We start from the raw sequence: 19,188 nt of genomic DNA on the forward strand, positions 1-19,188 counted from the left end.
TAGGGGGGTTCCTATTGGAATAATTTTGACGACCTGGGGTATTTCACCGCATACGTAAATCAAAGTCCACGAGCATTTTTGAATTTCGCCCTCATCGAAATGCGGCCGCAGTGGTTGTGATTGAACCCGCAAGATCCAGGTTAGGAGCGCAACGCCATAGCTACTAAGGTACTACGAAAGGTGCAACTTAGGTTACATAAATACATCGAACAAAACATTGAACTCAGATGACTGAGACACTTCATTGAATTTCACGGTTGGGCGTCGCGTTCACCAATGCCTACGCGTTCCGCATAGGGATGGCCGACAGTGCAGCATGTGACAATTGTGGAGACGCGGAAACGATTCGCCATGTTCTTTGTCAGTGCCCACAATACACTGTGCAGAGACAATCGCTCTCCGTCGTGCTGAACCAGTTGGATGACCAGCCGTTATCGGAAGAAACAATTCTGCAACATCGACGCGACTCAACATCGCATCAGAAGGCCGTGCAAGCGCTCCTGCGGTTCCTGAAGTCCACTGGCCTGTGTGAACGTCTGTGACTGGAACGCCTCCTTTGTTACCAATGCCTGTGTTTTTTTTTTCTCTGTTTTTTTCGCTCTCTCTCTCTCTCCTTGCACTCTCTCCAACCCCTTTATCCCCCACCCCAGTGTAGGGTAGCAAACCGGAAACTGACTTCTGGTTAACCTCCCTGCCTTTCCTCTCTCACTTGCTCTCTCTCTCTCTCTCTTCACTTGGCGCACGTTATAATAGCCACAACGCTTTGACTCTTTCAGACACTCCATGATCAGCGTCAGCACTGGACAGATTAGAACTGGAGTAGCAGGTAAGGCTTGATTGCAGTCCAACAGCATAAAAGATGGCGTAGGCTCGAAGTTTAGTGTTTGCTACCGAATCTGGTCTATGTTTACTCGCTTGTGCAACCCCATTTCTTGTTTAGGGTTAGCTATGACTGGAGGTTTGTGCTCGAGACGAAGGGTGGCGGAAAGCTTGGACGTTGGAAGAGGTTATGCTGGAATTGTTCATCTAGCTCACGAGCTGGCGCACTTGTACGTATGACGTTTGAAACCACCTGTGTCATGTTCTCTAAATCTTTCACTAGGCGGTGCTTTTAGTTTGTGTAATTCGATGTAGGCTTGCTTCCTATCATTTTACCGTATCTTGTGTTCCAGTCTGCGCCTTTCATGTTTTGCCCCTAGTGTATGCCCATATAATTTGTGTTCTTTTTAACTGCACCATACATTTAAAATTCGAGTTATATAAATGACAGCGGCGTTTTCCTAATTTGAATCGGCAGCCTCTATATGAGGAGTAATTTGTTGCAGTTATGTGCTCAACAACTGAAGTATAACTTCGCACGTTACTCAAATTACGTTTACAAACGTTTTAATTATGGTTATTAGGTAGCTAGCATAGATGAGCCTTTTAGAGCCCGCACTCAATATTATCTAGCTAAGCGAAGAAACTGTCAATAAATAAAATCCTGTAAGGAAGTACGCGAGCAAATGTTTCACATTCGTGGGCTCTCTGAAAGGGGAACTTGCGCGGAACAAGAGTGCCTTTTGTTATAAAAAGACCACAATTTATTTGGTGCAGGCAAAAAAAAAGAAAGAAAAACAGCAAAGCATCCCTGACTCAACATTGCGTTACTGCCAGGTTAGCGATGTAGATACAGAAAGCCGCACAACACGTGAAATAATATCGTTCTGAAAATCGTTCATTGCAATCGAAATCATTTCACATATAGAAATTTACCTAAACAACGCTCAAAATAATCTTCGCTTCTGACTTCACATTATTTTCAATGACGGTGCACCCGACGTCTCTTCACTCAAATACTGTTAGTAAAAAAAAAAAGAATTATGGATAACCCGCGCACTGTGGGTATCGGTGAAAGCAAAGTCTTTATGAACCAGCAATGAAAAATGGTGCATTACGAGAAGAGTACGCGCTGCAGATTTCAGTGATGAACGAATTCGTTATTCATCATGGTGGACTTCGCAGAGAAAGCGGAACACTTATTCAGCATTAAAAAAAAAAACGAAAACATCTTGAGTCACAAGACACGACGTGATTGACCTTGTAAAAACGAGCCATAGCGCCATTCTTCGACGAGCAGGTAATTCAGCGGCAAACGTTTCCCTTAAGTACTATCTTCGTTGTGAACTCGAAGATGCGCGCGCTAACGTTTTATAAGTAAAGTGGTTGCTATGCCACGCGCCTAATAAGCCAACGGTTGCAAAGTCCTTGCTTGCAAAGGAGAAATACGTAAAAGTGTTTAATTGCGATAGGAAATATATGGACAGTGCAAGCGAATATTTGCTGTCGGCATCGCCGTGGTGACCCGTATATTTGCTTCGTGATACTACAGGTATATGCTGTAATATTTAAATACCTAAGTACCCCTCGCCAGGATTTATGTGCATGACTAAATTATTCCTCACAATTTTTAGCAACTGCAATTCGTAAAGAACACATTTCATTCATAGGCCTATACCTTTTTATCGTAAATCTGGCTCAGAAAATCACCAATTGCAAAATAATATTAGGGCTCACAATCTAAAAGTGACGTAATTTCCCCGGCGCCGGCGACGGTGCTCTTTACGGGAAGCGCAGTGTGCTGGCGCAATAGTATATTACAGGTCCTACACGTCGTGCTGAAGATTTCAAGGGTGCCACAAATTTTGCCACTTCAATTTTTTATGTTGACGTAAATCGGCACGATAAAATTCACTGAGTACGCCTGACGTGCTCATTCAGTTGAATGTGATCAGATAGTGTTCATGAGACGTCACGGAGCCATATCTCACCGCGCTGGTACCCAAAGATGGCAACTACGATGACGTCAGTGCAGCGTATTATCACGCGCAAACTGTTTTGCTTTTTGACGGCGATTGTTTTTAATTGGTTTATCATTGTTATCGCTCTGGCGTTCGACGCAAGACGCGCTTTCTGATGCTGTCATGCTGTCATGTTCCTTGCTTCTACCCCTTGTCGACCTGCTGGTACCCAAATATGGCGTCCGCGATGACGTATAATACAAAAGCTGTGCACTGTAAAATATGCCCCCTCATTCACTTTTAAGGGTGTAAATTGTTTCACTGTGTAGGCGCAGTCACGCCTTCGTTTCCACCACCAGCGTTGTTGAGGATTTCCCGCTGACGGCGCATGCGCGAATGTCGCGTTAGATCACAGGGTCTCCGGATACGCATAGTGTCCTTCACTGCAAAAATGGCGTAGCGGAGTGGACGCACCATCACGGTACTTCGAATCGGCTTGGTGACCGAGCCAGGACGGCATTTTGCCTTCTCTGCTGGCAAAAGCTTCGTGCGCATGCACTCTACTCTGTGTGTGCATTGACCTGGACCAAAATGGACAGTAAAGGTCAAGCTAACGGTATCATATATATCACTGGTACAACTCGCGGCGACGGCTTCCCGTTGACATCATCTCGTGCACTATTGATGAAGGTCGCTTGCAACGCCAGTGGTGGCATTCCTATCCCGCCAGCATTGTGAGACGCCTAGAAACCAAGGTCAATCCACATGGCTGCTTGCGAATTGTAGTTCGTCTACTTCGATACGCTCCCTCAAATGTTTTAGCATGTTGTTCCTCGGTATGAATTCAGAATTCCGGTGGCACGAATTTTATGTTTGGTGAGAACGGTATCACAGAGACATGTTACTTCTTGAGTCAAAGTGTTCAGGGAAAATATTCTCGTGAATTAGGTAAGAAACGCCAGACAAATTTCGGCTCCAGTGGTCTTAGTGAGACTTCTTTCAGCCGACAGGCTCGGACCTGAGTAGCAGCCTGAGGCTACCCAGCGTTCGAACGAGTACGTTCAGACGACCGAGTTTCCCTAAAATCAATTCTTCAGCTAACTTGTAAGAAGTTGGTTCTTTTCTCATACGCTCCGTATTTTCCGTCCTCATCATAACATATCTTTTATGTGATTGATTGGTTGATTGATTGATTGATTGATTGATTGATTGATTGATTGACTGATTGATTTATTGAAGTTATCGCAGTGGCCTTGTCACTTTTCACTGCAATGTTTTCGAATGCACAGCAGGTCTCGCGCTATAAACAACGCCAGGTAAGTTACTAGGTCAGCGCCAAGATTCGCGCTCATGCATCTTTCCTGAGATCCTAAAAAGGCCAGAATACAGAGTGATTTAAGTTAGAAACACACGTCCTTTCTTTCTGAACAATTCTGAACCTAGCCGCATCAACCTGGACCCAAAACGTAAATTTAGATCGTTCCCACCTGCCTGCCGGTAAAAAATCATAGAATGGCACGTATTTATTACGGATACGGAAGGCAAGAATCCATTTCCGAAGGTTGATCAAAAGCTGTATCTACATTCTGGTCGTTACAGCACGCAACAGTATATTCGCACGTTCTCTAGTCATTCTACTATTGAGTCAGTTCTGCATCAATATGATGATCGCCCATTGTGATTGCTATGCTTAAGGATTTTCGGAAGCACATAGTGTTGATACACATGTCTTTTCGTTGCCCTAGTTGGTGCGGACTGTATGCCATACTGCATAATTCTGGTTTTATAGTTTACTGCCCATAAAAAACAAACAATGTCAGAAATTTAGGCATAAATAGAAATTTTGTTTCAACGCTAACTCATTACCAATGTGGAGCATCAATCTGCGCTACACAGTCCCCTACAAACCTGACAAACAATGAAATAATGCAAATACATGTATTCTACATGGCAGGGTGTGCTTAGCTGGTTGCGTACGAAATAATAATCAAGGGCCAAGTTCATGCCAAGGTCACGAACACGAGGAGTACTAATTCTCGCAGCAATATCAAGGCGGATGGACAGTATCCCTAATTTTCCTTGACTTAATTGCCACTAGAGATGAGTCCGCATTCGATAAGGCGTTAGATCTAAAAAGCCGGCATCGACTTCAAACACCCATTGAATGGAGTTGGAAATTTCCAATGCCTAGTCCACAGCGGACTCTTCTGTGGAGTTGCGGAATGCTTAAAATTAGCAATTTATTTGCAAGCCTATGAAAAAAAATGAAAAAAAAAACATTTCATGCCAGTAACAGAAATTACGTCTCTCTCTTTTTTCTACCAGATATGGCGTCACTTTGTTTATTATTTTTCCTGCCGGAAGTGTCCTCTTTGTACATAGATGGCGCTAAGACCCATAAACTACTGACGAACTGTAATTTTCTGAACGCATGGGCTTCTACGAAAGCTTCGCATACTACATATACATTTTCCATTTTCAGCAGCTGTCAGGCCAGTCTTTCTGCTGCACCTCTGCAGTTGCCTCGCGTGCGCTGCGTCAAGCGAACACGTCGCCCCCGCGTATTGTTAGAGCAGATTCGGAACCTGGATATCCGACTAGACCAATTGTCCAAAGAGACGCTTTTCTAACGGGTCACATGACGGACTAGACGAAGGGTCCGAGTCTGAATGTTCAACCGAGAAGGAATATCAACGTGGCGGAATGTCCAACGAGTCTGGATGGCGATTACTGAACATTCCGTCTCATTTGACATTCAGACCGCAAGTGATACGAACGCCAGTCCGAGGAACTTCAGCGCAACACTAAACCTTGCTGTTGTGTGCAGCGCTTTGCCCATAGAGAGAAACAGCCGAATATTTTATGTTTTCGTATTACTGCGAAATTCTTTGTTAGGTTTTGGCATATCTGTGTTATAGTGTGTGGCGCATATACTTAACTGTGTCCGCTTCCTAGTGAAACTAATCTTTAGACCAGCTCCTGTCCAATAATCAAAATGATCAAAAATATCTTGAAACAATGCATCCAATAGTAGGATTGCTGTTTCAGATACGCTTGCCGGAAAATGCAGCCGTCTTGAGTTTCACAGCAGTGAGATTCGCGATGCACTTTCGCCGATGCAAGCGAGACCGTGATACAACCTTTTCAAAAGAGCAAAACCCACTGAAGTACGCGCCGCTGGAGCCTGACGGATAGCGCTGCATGTCTAGTTAGAGCAGTTTGAAGATAACAAAGATCTATAGCTGTACTAAATGTGACGCCTTTAAAGAAGTCGGATGCTCCCATGGAATGTCGCGCTTTGCAAAAAGAAATATCACAGTGCTATAGACATTGCCTGCATCCCCCACTGAAATGTGCGCGGTCTCGGTTGTTTGCCTTGACGTCGCTGCTTAGAAGTGTGCTGGCCTCATCTGGTCTATGAGGTTTTGAGGCCGGGATAATGTAATGGTTATATTCCAATTTCTTTCCTTTTGGCGCTTCATCAGAAATTACAGGCACTCGATATATTTTGAAGCGTAGGGTCACTTTAGGAAGCACTGTTGGCGAGAATTTTCTATGAAACAACCAACCAAATCGCAGGCGAGAAACATGGCGATAACGTTTTCCGCGTCGACATAGGTGAAATCAGGTGCATATAAGAGGATTTATTTCTAAGCGATCTTGCGACCTTCGCTAAACTCATTTCGACATGAAGTGGGCAGGCTTGTTTCCTGATCACTGCAACGTCATGATCGTCTGACTGTAGCCTTGAATATACATGTAAACCACCTGGACCATGATCTTGCGACCTCAAATATAAAATCATAGTCGTTATGCCACTAGCTGCCATGAATTTGCTGTTGTTGTTGTTGTTGTTGTTGTTGTTGTTGTTGTTGTTGTTGTTGTTGTTGTTGTTGTTGTTGTTGTTGTTGTTGTTGTGCACCGGCTCTACGTTAAAAATAATTTAAACATAAGACATAAGTATACAAAATTGGGATCCACCTGGGAGTAACATGAAGCTACAAAAGAAACCCATACAGGTTTCGCATAAGCTGGGAGCATAGCCAACCGGACACTTAACCTGGTTAACCTCTCTGCCTTTCGCCTCTTATTTTCCTTCCTTCCTTCCTTCCTGGGAGTATACATCAATGTGACGGTGGTGCTTCGCTTCATCTATACGCTTTCTCGGTAGTTCCTTGCGCAGCCCCTTCAGCCAGGAGTACGTGAGAATGTCCTTGTAAATATTCACCTGCGCCGCATTGCCAGTTCTCGTCTATTTGGCATTTGCTCACTGCCGTCATCGCGTACCATACTAGAACAGTAAACTAATGATACCATGAACAATAGCGCCTTTATAGCGTTCCGCATCGTCAGCGCCACATCAGTGATAATGCTGTAGGGCCACCTGCTAGATGAAAATCGAACCACTTTTATGGCTCCGCGCCACCTGTGTAGTCATCGTCAAAACAAACAGCTGATAATAATACTAACGACAAAACGTACCTAATCTTTGCCCTCAGCGCAAGACGTGATTAAGCGGTAGCGGATTTTGCCATTTATTTCTTGCTGTCGGTGCGGTGAGCCAGTAGCAAGTGCGAATTCGGATCGAGGCGGACGTACAGTCAGGGCTGTATGGCGCTGTCATGTTGCTAAGTAATCATGGTTAGGGTGGATATTATGGTTACCGGCAGAAACTTGCGGTATACGACGTGCATGCGAAAGGTCCTAAAATGTCACGTACCATTGTAAAGTATCATGTACCAAGCACAACTTGGTACATGAATTCAATTTCATGTACCAGTAATCAAACTGGTACTCCAGTAATCAGGCATTTACGACCAGAACTAAATTCCTCAGCATAAGGATATTACCTGCTTCGGCAGTGCTGCAAATTACTTGTGAGATTGAACATAATTACATTATGCTCTGCGCAACCCATGTGAAAAAATAAAAAGAAAAAGAAGGAACGCATTAGACGACCGTAAGTAATCATTACAATATGTGTGAGAGCTACAACTTCAACAAGACCTGATGTAAGCACGATAAGCTCATAAAAAAGTTATTTCACTCACCCATGCAAACAGAATGGGATCAAGTCATGATCAAGCGCCGCCCGTACCAGGCATTCCAGGAAACCAAGGTGCATACCATTGCCGCTGGAGTGACGGACACATCATGAGCTACGACTTGAAGGACGAGAACCAGTTCACTTTTTCATATTGCTCTCAGGAGCAGTTCGTTGTTTTCCTAAGGTAAGCGAGTGTTCACTTGCCTACTCATTTTCCCCCCTATCTCTATAGATTCGTTTTAATTGCAGGGTAGCGAACCGTACCATGTGTTTCATGGTTAGCCTCCCTGCTTTTTCCTTCGTTTCTCTCTCTTCCTCAAGGCAAGTAAAAATTAGTTTCGGATGGCGCGTTCACGTCCGCAAAGCTTAATTTCAATACACCGTGCATTGAGCGCGTCCTAATGTCTCCCTAAGTGGCCCTTCAGCTCTCTGGTAACGCTTATAAACCATGACCCCTCTTTTATTAAGGGTAGCTGCTGGTAGTGCGTCGAGCGCGATTCATTATTTTTTATTTAGTGTTATCAATAGTCTTTAAATGGAAAATGAGACATCCACCCAATCGTGGACAATTGCTACAAAGGAAACCCATACGGCTTCCTCGAAAGAAAAGCCTCCCAGTTGAAGAAAAATTCGTCCTGGTCCGGGACGAATTTTCTTCAACTGCGACGCTTCAACTGCGAAAAATTCGCAGTTGCAGTTGCAAATTCGAAAAACTGCAGAGCTTCTCTCTTTCTTGTGTTCTCGTCATTTACAGTCGGGAGTGAAATTCTAAAGACCATGGCAGAAGCAAGAAAACTAGCTCTCCCCTAGCTCAGCCGTGAGACGTGAAATTGTCTCACTGCAAAACATTGGTCAAACGGGCGCTCGTCTAGGCTCTACCAGTTGACCTCAGTCTTGTGCCTAGGCTTCTAAGGGAAAAAAAAAAAAAAAAAAAACATTCGCGCCATTGGTGGTCTCCATACTTTTTCTCGTGGCTGAACTGGTTCTCGGGTTTTCAAGCCCTTATTTTCGTGCTCTGTTGTCCTACACGTGCAGGCTTGTCCCTCAACGTTGCATAGAAAATACTTGGACAGGCAAGTTGCCAAAGAACTCAAGTAGATTTCCCGGTGACACGATGTCCCGTAACAAATTTTGCCGCAGGGAGTCTGGCTCTCCAAAATCAAAGGAATGCACCGTGAGTACAGTAATGCAAGTTTCATAAAATTATGCTCGAAAGCTACCATACCATGCATGCAAGTCATTCGGCGTAGTAAAGCAAGATGTGTCAGCGTTACGATGAGGTATAATTTGCCTCAGAAAGGCTGGCCAACATTTCGTTAGGAGGACGTATCTTCGTCTCCTATCGAAACGTTGAGTAGCTTTTCTGAGGCACCTTATCCTTTTTTTGCAACTTTTATACCACAATGTGATACACCCTCTGTCGGTACCCGTCTTGATTTTAAAGCGAAAAGCTTGCTTCGGCTCATCAGACCATTCTATTTTTTTTCCTCGTTTCTATCCGTTTCCCTTGGCATATCCCGAAGGCGGTGCAATCTAACCCAGCATCTCAAAGCGCTAGCTGTCACAAGGCAATAATGTGAGAAACCGGCACGTGACGCAAGAACCAGTTGCTTGAAAGCACCACTTTAGCACGATGGAAGAAAGCGCGTTGTAATGTGCCAATCGAGGCAATAAAGAAAAAGTGATGGGGACTAATGGTTAGAGCATTGGACAAATTACTTTGCTGAAAAACAGAGGTTCGATCTCACAATTGTTCACAAGTTTGTTCATAGCATTATAGGTGGACTTCACCCATGGGAGGTGCGTATTGTGTACGGGAGCGCGTCACACTGTCCGTGAAATCGCCAGTTTGTAAGAGACACGAGGTAAAGTTACTCATATCTTTAATACGCGCAACTATACTTTATTGAAAAGTTACACAAATAGCTTTATGGAAGCGTTCGACAATTCTCTTGCATTGACAATCATCGTCGATGGTTTATGCAACAAGATTTTTTTTGACATCTCATAATTATTAACAGTTGTAGTTAGGAAATGTGGGAAGGTTGCGACAAGGCATACAATTACCCTCATTCCTGGTTACCTTTTTTATATATTCACATGAACGTACATACAGAATATTGGAAGTTTGCTTCTATAGTGTTGATGGCGGCGCCTTTTCACGCGGCATTGCGGAAGAAGGGTCATCATCCTGAGTTTCACTTCACTGCATTCTTTTATTGTGATCTGGACAGGCCGTATGCTAGCTGAAACATACTTAAAGTTTGCTACTCTTTCGGTTGGTGTTTCACATCGCGTTCTTGAATAACAAACATGTCTATCTCGCAATAGGTAGGGACGCCAGTTGTTCACGACTTTTCCGGCTGAGCTACTGGCTGACTTCTGTCAAACTTGACACAGGGATCACATTTCTCAATGTTTTCAGTTTGTTAGCACCTTAGCGAGCATCACTTGCCTATTTCGTTTGTCATACGGCTAAAGAGCGCGTCATCTGAACCGATGCTGCTGAAAATTTAAATTTTGCGTCAACAAGACTGATGACATCATCTGTAACTGCTATGATGGAACACGTATTTTACCCTATTATTGACAGATGGCACCACCGTTCCGTTACACCAAAATTGATGTCTTCTTTAGAGGCGCCGCCACAGACTACGCGAACTTCGCTTTTATGAATGGAACACCTAATTAGTGTTGGCAAACGTGGTTTTAAAGAGCACCCACTAGAAAAATTCTACCTGTGTGGTAAATTCAAGCCGAAATAAATCAAACGGTTCAGGCAGCAAACTCATATATACCTGGCGCTATACTTATAAACCTATAATCGAAAGCTCCGAGAAGATGTCACGGGTTGAATAAAAGCAAGGTAAAGGAAAACTTAGAACGGTATAGAGGAGGTACCGATGTCGTACGAAAAACAGATACGCAATGTGGGATGAAACGTCACAATCAGTGTTGAAAAAAAAACAAAAACAAATGACGTCCCGCATAGAGTACAAGATTGAAAATTTCAGAGATAAGAGCAATCATACGCGTTCACGCGTGTAATAGGGTGTGAACACGCTGCTTCGTGCATAACGCGCTGTTCCGTGTTGTACATATATTGTCTCATAACTGTAAGGAAATGAAGCCAGTGAGGTTCTTACTAAGTCTGCTCTTCATAGGCGAGTTAGTTTAGTGGCATATACACGCAGCTGAGGGTTCGAGGTGGGCCCAGTTAAAATTTGTCTAAAGGTGGACACACACTCCAGACGGTCTCACCTTTCAAATTACCATAGCATATACATCGGTGTTCCGCGTAGTTAAGGCTCGGCTTTGAAATGACAAACTGATCTTTACGGAGCAGTAGGTGACCTGCCGTGGTTGCTTAGTGGTTTGGGCGTTGCGCTGCTAAGCACGAGGTCACGTGATCAAATCCCGTCCACAGCGGCTGCATTTCGATGGCGGCGAAAATGCAAGAACGCCCGTGTACCGTGCATTGCGTGCACGTTAAAGAACCCCAGGTGCTCAAAACTAATCCGGAGTCCCCCACTACAGCGTGCCCAATAATCAGATAGCAATTCGGGCATGTAAAATCCAGAATCTTTAGAACAGTAAGTGGGAAGTAGGGCTCGTACGGTAAAGGTATTTTCATACATGCGAGCATTCGGAATCGTAGACGACGTAAAATGACGCACGTTGGAGCTTTATGATTTAAATATCGTAAACTAGAAATGAATGGTAGGATTTCGCATGCCAGAACCACGATATGATTATGACGCAGAAGTAGTGGGGAGACTCCGGATTAGTTTTGACCACTTGCTGTTCTTAGCGTGCACCCAGTGCACCTGTACACGGGCGTTCTTGCGTTTCGCCGCCATAGAAGTCAAGCCAGCACGACCGGGAATCAAACTGTGACTCCTAGAAAAGGGAATCTCCCAACCTTGAGAAGTTGTCCACCACAACAAGAACACAACAGGTTTCTGCATCCTTATTTTTTTTATTATTTTGCACTATCTCGTTTGCATTGTTCTTCTCCAGAAAAGAAGTGGAGATCATCTTTGCAAAATAACGTGTTGCCCTGGAAAAGACCGGTACAGACGCAACGTTGACGTGGCTGAATACTGGTGCCTAGACGGAACAAACTGCGGCAAAAACAAGGTAAAACGCGTTTTTATTAACAAGATATCACTTCACTGAATGCGTGCATGGGCGCTAATGAAGCACTCGACACCTGTAGATGTAGGAGGTGAGAAAAGAACAAAAGATGAAAAAAAAAAGACCGTTGGCATTGGTTAGAATAGTAACACAACATAGCGCGATAACAGTAATCACCGAAGAGAAACTGGCAGTTCTTTGTTACAATACCTACTCTTACATGAGCGCTCCAAAACCTAGTTTACTGGAGGCCTAGTGCATATATAATAACAAATCCCTGATATGATTTATATGATACTCATGATACTCATATGCCTGATATGAGTAATAGAAAAAGTGCGTCAAGAAATGGTATGACAAAGTTGGTGGTGTGGGCGTAGGCGACGTGTCTGTATTGTCGTCAGCGAAGCTGGTGGCCCTTCCCTACCTTTAACTTTGCTTTTCTTTGCTTAACTTGGTTTGGCTTGGCTGCTTCTTAGCCAAACTTGGCTGACCCCGAGTATCGAGCCAAAACTCAGGGTCGGCGCGCAGTCTTCTAAAGGCCACTTTATAGTCCGACGTAGCGTTGACGCGCAAGCGCGCTCGGCACGGGGACGATATGCCAGTGAAAGCGCAGCACTCTATATACAGTATATAGTCTGGCGCGAGGAATGGCCGACGTATCCGGCGTTCGTCGGCGTGCCCCTGCGACAGCCGGCGTCGAGATGCGACATGCTGCATTTCGCGCCGGCCTCGTCACCCAGAATGGACCGAATCCACGGACCCTATCGTCGAGCAAGATGGGCTGATGGGTGCTCTTGGCGGCACGAGCAGCGAGTTCGCAGTTTCGCATCATCCTGAAACTCCTAGCTTCGTATAGAAATGCGCATGCGTCTAGGCGGCGCGGCGCGCCGCACACGTTGGACTACGGAGGAGTCGGTTTTCGCGCCTTCCATAATCGCGGCTATTGCTTGCTCGACGAGACGCGGATGCGGTCCATTCTGGGTGTCGAGGCCGGCGCGAACTGCAGCATGTCGCATCTCGACGTCGGCTGCAGCCGGGGCACGCCGACGACCGCCGGATACGTCGTCTGCGCCTCGTGCTGTGGCGAGTGTAACCTAGGAGATGGTGGTAACATCGCCGAGCGATGACGTCACGTGCGTTGCCTAGCAACGCCTCGCACAAGCTGTGGTTGGCGTTGCTAGGCAACGCGCGGTGACGTCATCGCCAGACGCAGTTTTGCAGCGAAGCTGTTAAGGGCTCACCTTTCGATCGTCGCGTCCGGCAATATAAAAAAAAGTTGTCGCAGTTTCACCTGAAAGGCAAGCATCAATTGCGATAGCAAAATTGTAGAGAGCTATACGGAGTAATGATATTAGCTTTGTCAGCTGTATAAACTTGGACATGCAGCAGCACCGGCAACACGCAGAACTGTTGTCGACGCCGTCGGCGTTTTGCCCGCGTTCAGTCAAAATACGTGCGGCGTTGGTGACTGTTGCCGGAGCCTCTGATATAAATAGGCATTTAGTGCCGCAGCTAAACGTCGCCTCCCTTCCCTCCCCCCCCTCCCCCACGGCCTCTCGCGCTCTACATATATGGTGATTGTAAAGGAGGAAAGAGACGCCGACTTCTGCAGCCCTTGGCGCTGAGCCGTGCTCCCTCAAGGGCTGCAGAAGATAGCGCCAACCTTTCCCTTTCCCTCAAGAACCACTTATCAAGCGAGCACGGCGCAGAACGCGCGTTTGTTCTCCGCCGGGCGTTCACTCACCGCGAAAGCGCGCACCCCTCGCGCCCTTTCACTCGCACATACAGCGTTCGGCGCGCGGCGACGATTTCATCTCCATTGACGTCATACGGAACCTCACGGCGACGGCGACGGCAGAAATCTGCTTTTGAGTGTCCATATAATTGCTATCGCAATAAAAACTCTCAGTGGCCGTATGTTGTATATGCGAGTGAAAGCGCGCGAGGGCGAGGGACCCGCGCTTTCACGGGGTGCAACGCACGGCGTCAGCCTCCAGCACGGACCTGCTCTTCCCAGCCCGCAGTTCCAGCAGGGTATTCAAGGTCGTACTCTGTTACCTTGCCGATTCGATGCTAGCTGACCGACTGTGAGGGCACCCTGCCCGAGACGATGACGACTACCCTCTCCCTCCCCTTATTCCACTTTTCCTACTTTCTATCCCCCCTTCCCCGCCCCTCAGATGCTGAGCCGTGCTCCCTATAAGGGCTGCAGAAACATGCATCTTTTATCTTTTCCTCAACCTCAACTACTACTACTACGCAGAGCAAACACGACTCCCCGGTGTAAGATGAGCGGTGGGCAAGGAGGGCATCGAGAGAGAGAGAAGAGATTATAGTTGGAACGGGTGAAAGAATGGGTTAAAGTGCAGCGTGATAACTGTCTCTCAATAGAGGACACCTCAACCGCGCTGCACAGGGGGATGGGGCGTGGTTGAGGTGTCCTCTCATCGATGCACCCTGATGATAAGTGGTTCTTGAGGGGAAGGGAAAGGTTGGCGCTATCTTCTGCACCCTAGACTGTGCGTGTGCGTGCCCGCTCTCCCACTGCGGCGCAAGCGCGCAGCCCTGATGATGATGATGATGATGATAAGTGGTTCTTGAGGGAAAGGGAAAGGTTGGCGCTATCTTCTGCACCCTAGAGCTGTGCGTGTGCGTGCCCGCTCTCCCACTGCGGCGCAAGCGCGCAGCCCTGATGATGATGATGATGATGATGATGATGATGATGATGATGATAAGTGGTTCTTGAGGGAAAGGGAAAGGTTGGCGCTATCTTCTGCAGTCCTTGAGGGAGCACGGCTCAGCGCGCAGCCCTGCCGGCCTCTGATAAGTGGTTCTTGAGGGAAAGGGAAAGGTTGGCGCTATCTTCTGCAGCCCTTGAGGGAGCACGGCTCAGCGCCAAATCATTTTGGCGCCGGCCTCTGCCGCCGACTCTCTCTGGGCTTTCGCCCGCCTCTCCCCTAACGGAGTCGACAACGGCATTTAGCCGTTCCTTCACGTAGTCAGCGTTTTGACAACGGTTGTGTGCGGTCACATAAACAACGCGCACAACTGTTGTCGACTGCGGCGGCGTTTTGCCCGCGTTCGCACCGAACGCGCGCGGCGTTGGTGGCGTGTTTACGAAGAACGTGCCAACCTTTGCCGTACACTGTATGGCAGTGTACCGTAGCGACCGTAAGGCCATGGTCCCTGTGGTCACTAAATAAATGAAAACCATCGGATCATATATATTTCTAATTCTTTAATAGTTCAAATAACCAATTACGCCATAAAATCTCATTAGTCATAATTGGAAATACATAATTCCTACCAAGGTACAGCTTCGCTGGTCTTTCATCTCCACCCCAGTGGAAGGGCTGACAGATTTTTCTAAAACATTTCCGTATGCCCCCCGCGCATGCGCGGGGGGCATACGGAAATGCTTCCGTTGAATATGCATATTCAACGGAATTTTCTCACCGTGTTCACGGAACTGATATGAATAAAGCGCTAAATATATGGTATCGCGTAACTGTATATCCAACATGTCAGCATGGGTGATTTGCTGCTGACAGAAGTATGCATATGCACACATCTCATTTTTTGCTTTGTTTCTTCTTTTTGAATTTCTACAGGAATGCTACAATGGTTACTGCACGACCAAACGAAAAAAGTAAAGCAGCATAAAAAAAAAAAGGCGAGCAGCAAATTAACGCGTTAGTGGTCAATGTGTTTTAAAAATACAGCAACGTTTGTATTTCTAAATAAATAAAAAAAAACTGTTATAGTCAGTACGTTATTTTACTATTGAAGGCTTTGCCAAGGTGACCGCATTGCATTTTCATGCCAGCTGCTGATCTATTGATCGCTAAACTATGAGATTTAGTCAATACAGCTGGCCGTGCTGCGAGCTCAGCTGTCCGACAATACACCTATGATGACACATCACTTTTACCACTTGCACTGCAGCAGTGATAGCCCAGCTTTGGCTCAGCTTCAACCCGCTTTCTTCACGCCGGGCTTCGCAATGGAAATTTAGGGCCTGGTAGCATGACGTCATTAAGCGCAGTGCACAGGCGTTGTGCCATCTAGGGGGTGTTAGCCCAGCTGAAAACGAGGGTAGGTGCGTGCGCACAAGAAAAATGTCCATTCGCAGGGGTACAGATCCTGACCTTCTGCATGTGGAACACCGTGTATTTCTACATTTTTTCTTCTTGAGTACTGCTCAGCACTTTTAACACATTCACTGAGCCTTGAGATTTCATTGTCTTTCTTTTTTATATTTTGTTCCAGTTATGAGGTTTTCTGCAATTATGCAATTTGTCTTTACTGATCCTCGACCTTATTCAGCAGCTCTTCAAACTTAGCTGCTAAAACGTTTGTTGACTTTTCGAAAGTCTCTGTTGTGGCGCACTGCTTGTCTACATTTTTTTTCAGGTTTTCAAGCCTACACAGGACTTCCACTAGTTTCTTGTTTAGGTCGTCAATCAGCAATAGCCGAGGACCCCTGCCCTATTGACTCAGTTAATTCTCTCCGGGGAGTTTCCCTGCACTGCTATCAGAATCAGTGTCATCATTCTTTCTTACTCTTTGCACGTGTCTCATTCCCAAGCCTTGGCTCATCCTTAATCCATTTTCTTCAAATTCTTTTTGTAGACACCAGAAGTTTACTGTATGATGTTTCTTACTGCATTCTATTGAAGTCAAATCTTCGTTGTTTTCAAGACTTTTCGAACATGTCAAACACTTCTGCGGCATAATTGTACTAAAAAATAGTGCATTCGGTGGGGCAAAAAACAGCGGCACTACTTCGACAAAAGGCCGCTTACAAGCAAGTTAAAGTGAGCACGAGGTCGCGGGATCGAATCCCGGCCACGGCGGCCGCATTTCGATGGGGGTGAAATGTAAAAACACCCGTGTACTTAGATTTAGGTGCACGGCAAAGGACCTCAGGCGGTCCAAATTTCCGGAGTCCCCTACTACGACGTGCCTCACACTCAGATCCTGGTTTTGGCACGTAAAACACCATAATTTAATTTTTTTAGACAGTTACTGTATCTCCTGATGTTCCACCGGAATGCGAGCTGGCAGCACAAGTGTTGTCCGCTTAATAGTCCGGGTCCGTGACGTCACCGCCGTAGTTTGCCGCCGGGAAAGTGTTATCGCTTTTCCTACGTTCATCAGGTGACGCTGCGTCGTTCTTGATCCATCGACAATCCCGCACTCAGCCGTCAGACAGGTAGGCAGGGAAGCGGAATGCAGACAGGTAGGCAGCAGACGGCTGGACAGAGGCTATATGCAAAGAAGACAGTTACTGTGTCCCCTGATGCTCAGCTGAACTGAAAACAAATGGTACAGAACAGCGCTGCACTTCTAAGCTGGGCTACCTAGTTCTCATTAAATTGGAACAGCGCAAACGACGAGATATTCGTTAGTGAAGTGATGTGAATGAAGTGTAATAAGACAAAAGCTACAATACAGTACCATGACATAGAGGAGGAGTTCCCGAAGTCAAAAACTGTGATGGAACCTTCTGTACAAAGAATGCGTAAAAGTGTAAGGAACAATTGCAACAAGTAATGTGAAAGCTTAAGAGGTAAGCATGCGCAGACATACTATTGGTTCAGTACTGCAAGAACACAAAGAATACGAGCTAAAAGCATGTATTTTTATGACATGTAAATCCGTTAATGCGTAGAAAATAAGAAAATACGTAATGCCACACTGGAAACAAGTAAAATTATGATTTCGTTCGCCCTATAACTACAAAACGCTAGACTGACAAAGACAAATATAAGTATAACGCCATTCAAATGTTATTGCAATGTGAGGCGGAACTAACAATCACAAATAAAACTTCAGCGTACTAGAAGTCACAGCTTGAGTACCCGCCATGGATGCTCATTGGCTATGGTGTTGGGCTGCTGCTCGAGCACGAGGTCGCGGGATCGAATACCGGCCACGGCGGCCGCATTTCGATGGGGGCGAAATGCGAAAAACATCCGTGTACTTAGATTTACGTGCACGTTAAAGAACCCCAGGTGGTCAAAATTAATCCGGAGCCCTCCACTACGGCTGCCTCATAATCATAACTGGTTTTGGCACGTAAAACCCCAGAAAAAAAGAAGGCACTTCTGACTCCATAAAGCCAGACCTATCACTTTTGATATGCTAAGTTTCGTACTACAAAATTCAAATTTAAACGCGGAAAACAGTCACAGCCCATAGTAGTGTCTTTGATATGCAAGACCGAGAAGTCAGTTGAGAACAGCCAAAAATTCATTACTAATAATGACTGCACTAACTAATTTCGAACTGAAATAAAATTCGTCTTTTTTTTTTTGTACGAATGTCCTCCGCGTGACTAACATTTTCTTGATGTGGAATGGCGTTTGTGCTTTATGGGGTAAAAGAATGCTTCCTTCTTTCATGCTGCTCACAAGACGAACAGAAGGTAGTTCTTGCGCTGCGATGCCGGTGATAACAGATAAGGAAGTTGTTGCCCGGTCTGTAATTTAATCCTCACGTGATTTGACGTCATCAAGTTGTATCGTGTGCAAGCACTCGAACACTCAAAAAAGAGGCTTACATGTAACAGACTTCGTGATTGAGCATGTGCATTCCGGTGAACAATCCTGCCTCGTCTTCGCCCTGTCCAACAAACGTCGATTCGCAAACGCTGGCCACGAAGGCGATTCCTGAAAAGCACAATAAACCGGTAAGATGCTGTAGCATGTTCTAGTGGGGAACGTGACGATAATGCACGGAAATATACTTAGCATTTCATAAACAGGGACTGAAATTGGTGCCGCTAGTTTAGAAATTTGCCCATTTGCAATTTCTTGGAGCATTCCCTTTCACTCTTCTGACTGACTACCGCGATGAGTACCACAGTAATGATTGTATAGTACCCGCTACGGTGGCTCAGTTAGCTTGGCGTTGCGCTGCTGAGCACAAGGTCGCGGAATCGAATGCCGGCCGCGGCGGCCGCATGTCGATGTAGGCGAAATGCAAAGACGCCCGTGTGCTTGCGTTGTAGTGCACGTTAAAGATTCTCAGGTGGTCAAAATTAATCCGGAGCCATTCACTACGGGCGTGCCTCATAACCAGAACTGGTTTATGGCACGTAAAGCCCCAGAAAGAACAAAGAAAAATGATTGTAGCAGTTTCAACTGGCTAGCAGCTGTAATAAGTGCAAAAGCTTCAAATGGACACAAGCACGGCTACTTTCGCTGACAGCAAATT

The 19,188-nt window shown here is 45.8% G+C and overlaps 1 protein-coding gene across 6 annotated transcripts in view; it reads left to right on the plus strand.

The window, feature by feature from the left end:
- LOC119464292 (venom metalloproteinase antarease-like TtrivMP_A) overlaps positions 1-19,188 on the plus strand; it is a 43,471-nt gene that overhangs the window by 9,346 nt on the left and 14,937 nt on the right. Inside the window, exons 9-14 of one of the 6 annotated variants that reach the window (XM_037725198.2) lie at positions 777-826; positions 941-1,049; positions 7,844-8,011; positions 8,863-9,001; positions 11,848-11,967; positions 15,579-15,690. The exons of 1 other annotated variant lie outside the window; for it this stretch is intronic. In XM_037725198.2, coding sequence (XP_037581126.1) covers positions 777-826; positions 941-1,049; positions 7,844-8,011; positions 8,863-9,001; positions 11,848-11,967; positions 15,579-15,620 — 628 coding nt within the window. In that variant the 3' untranslated portion in view covers positions 15,621-15,690. Of the gene's footprint in view, positions 1-776; positions 827-940; positions 1,050-7,843; positions 8,012-8,862; positions 9,002-11,847; positions 11,968-15,578; positions 15,691-19,188 lie in introns of those variants that run through there. 4 more of the 6 variants (XM_037725199.2, XM_049655940.1, XM_049655939.1 and 1 more) reach the window with 4 other exon arrangements.

The sequence above is a fragment of the Dermacentor silvarum genome, chromosome 9 (assembly GCF_013339745.2).
Source record: "Dermacentor silvarum isolate Dsil-2018 chromosome 9, BIME_Dsil_1.4, whole genome shotgun sequence".
In the NCBI taxonomy this organism is placed as follows: Eukaryota; Metazoa; Arthropoda; class Arachnida; order Ixodida; family Ixodidae; genus Dermacentor; species Dermacentor silvarum.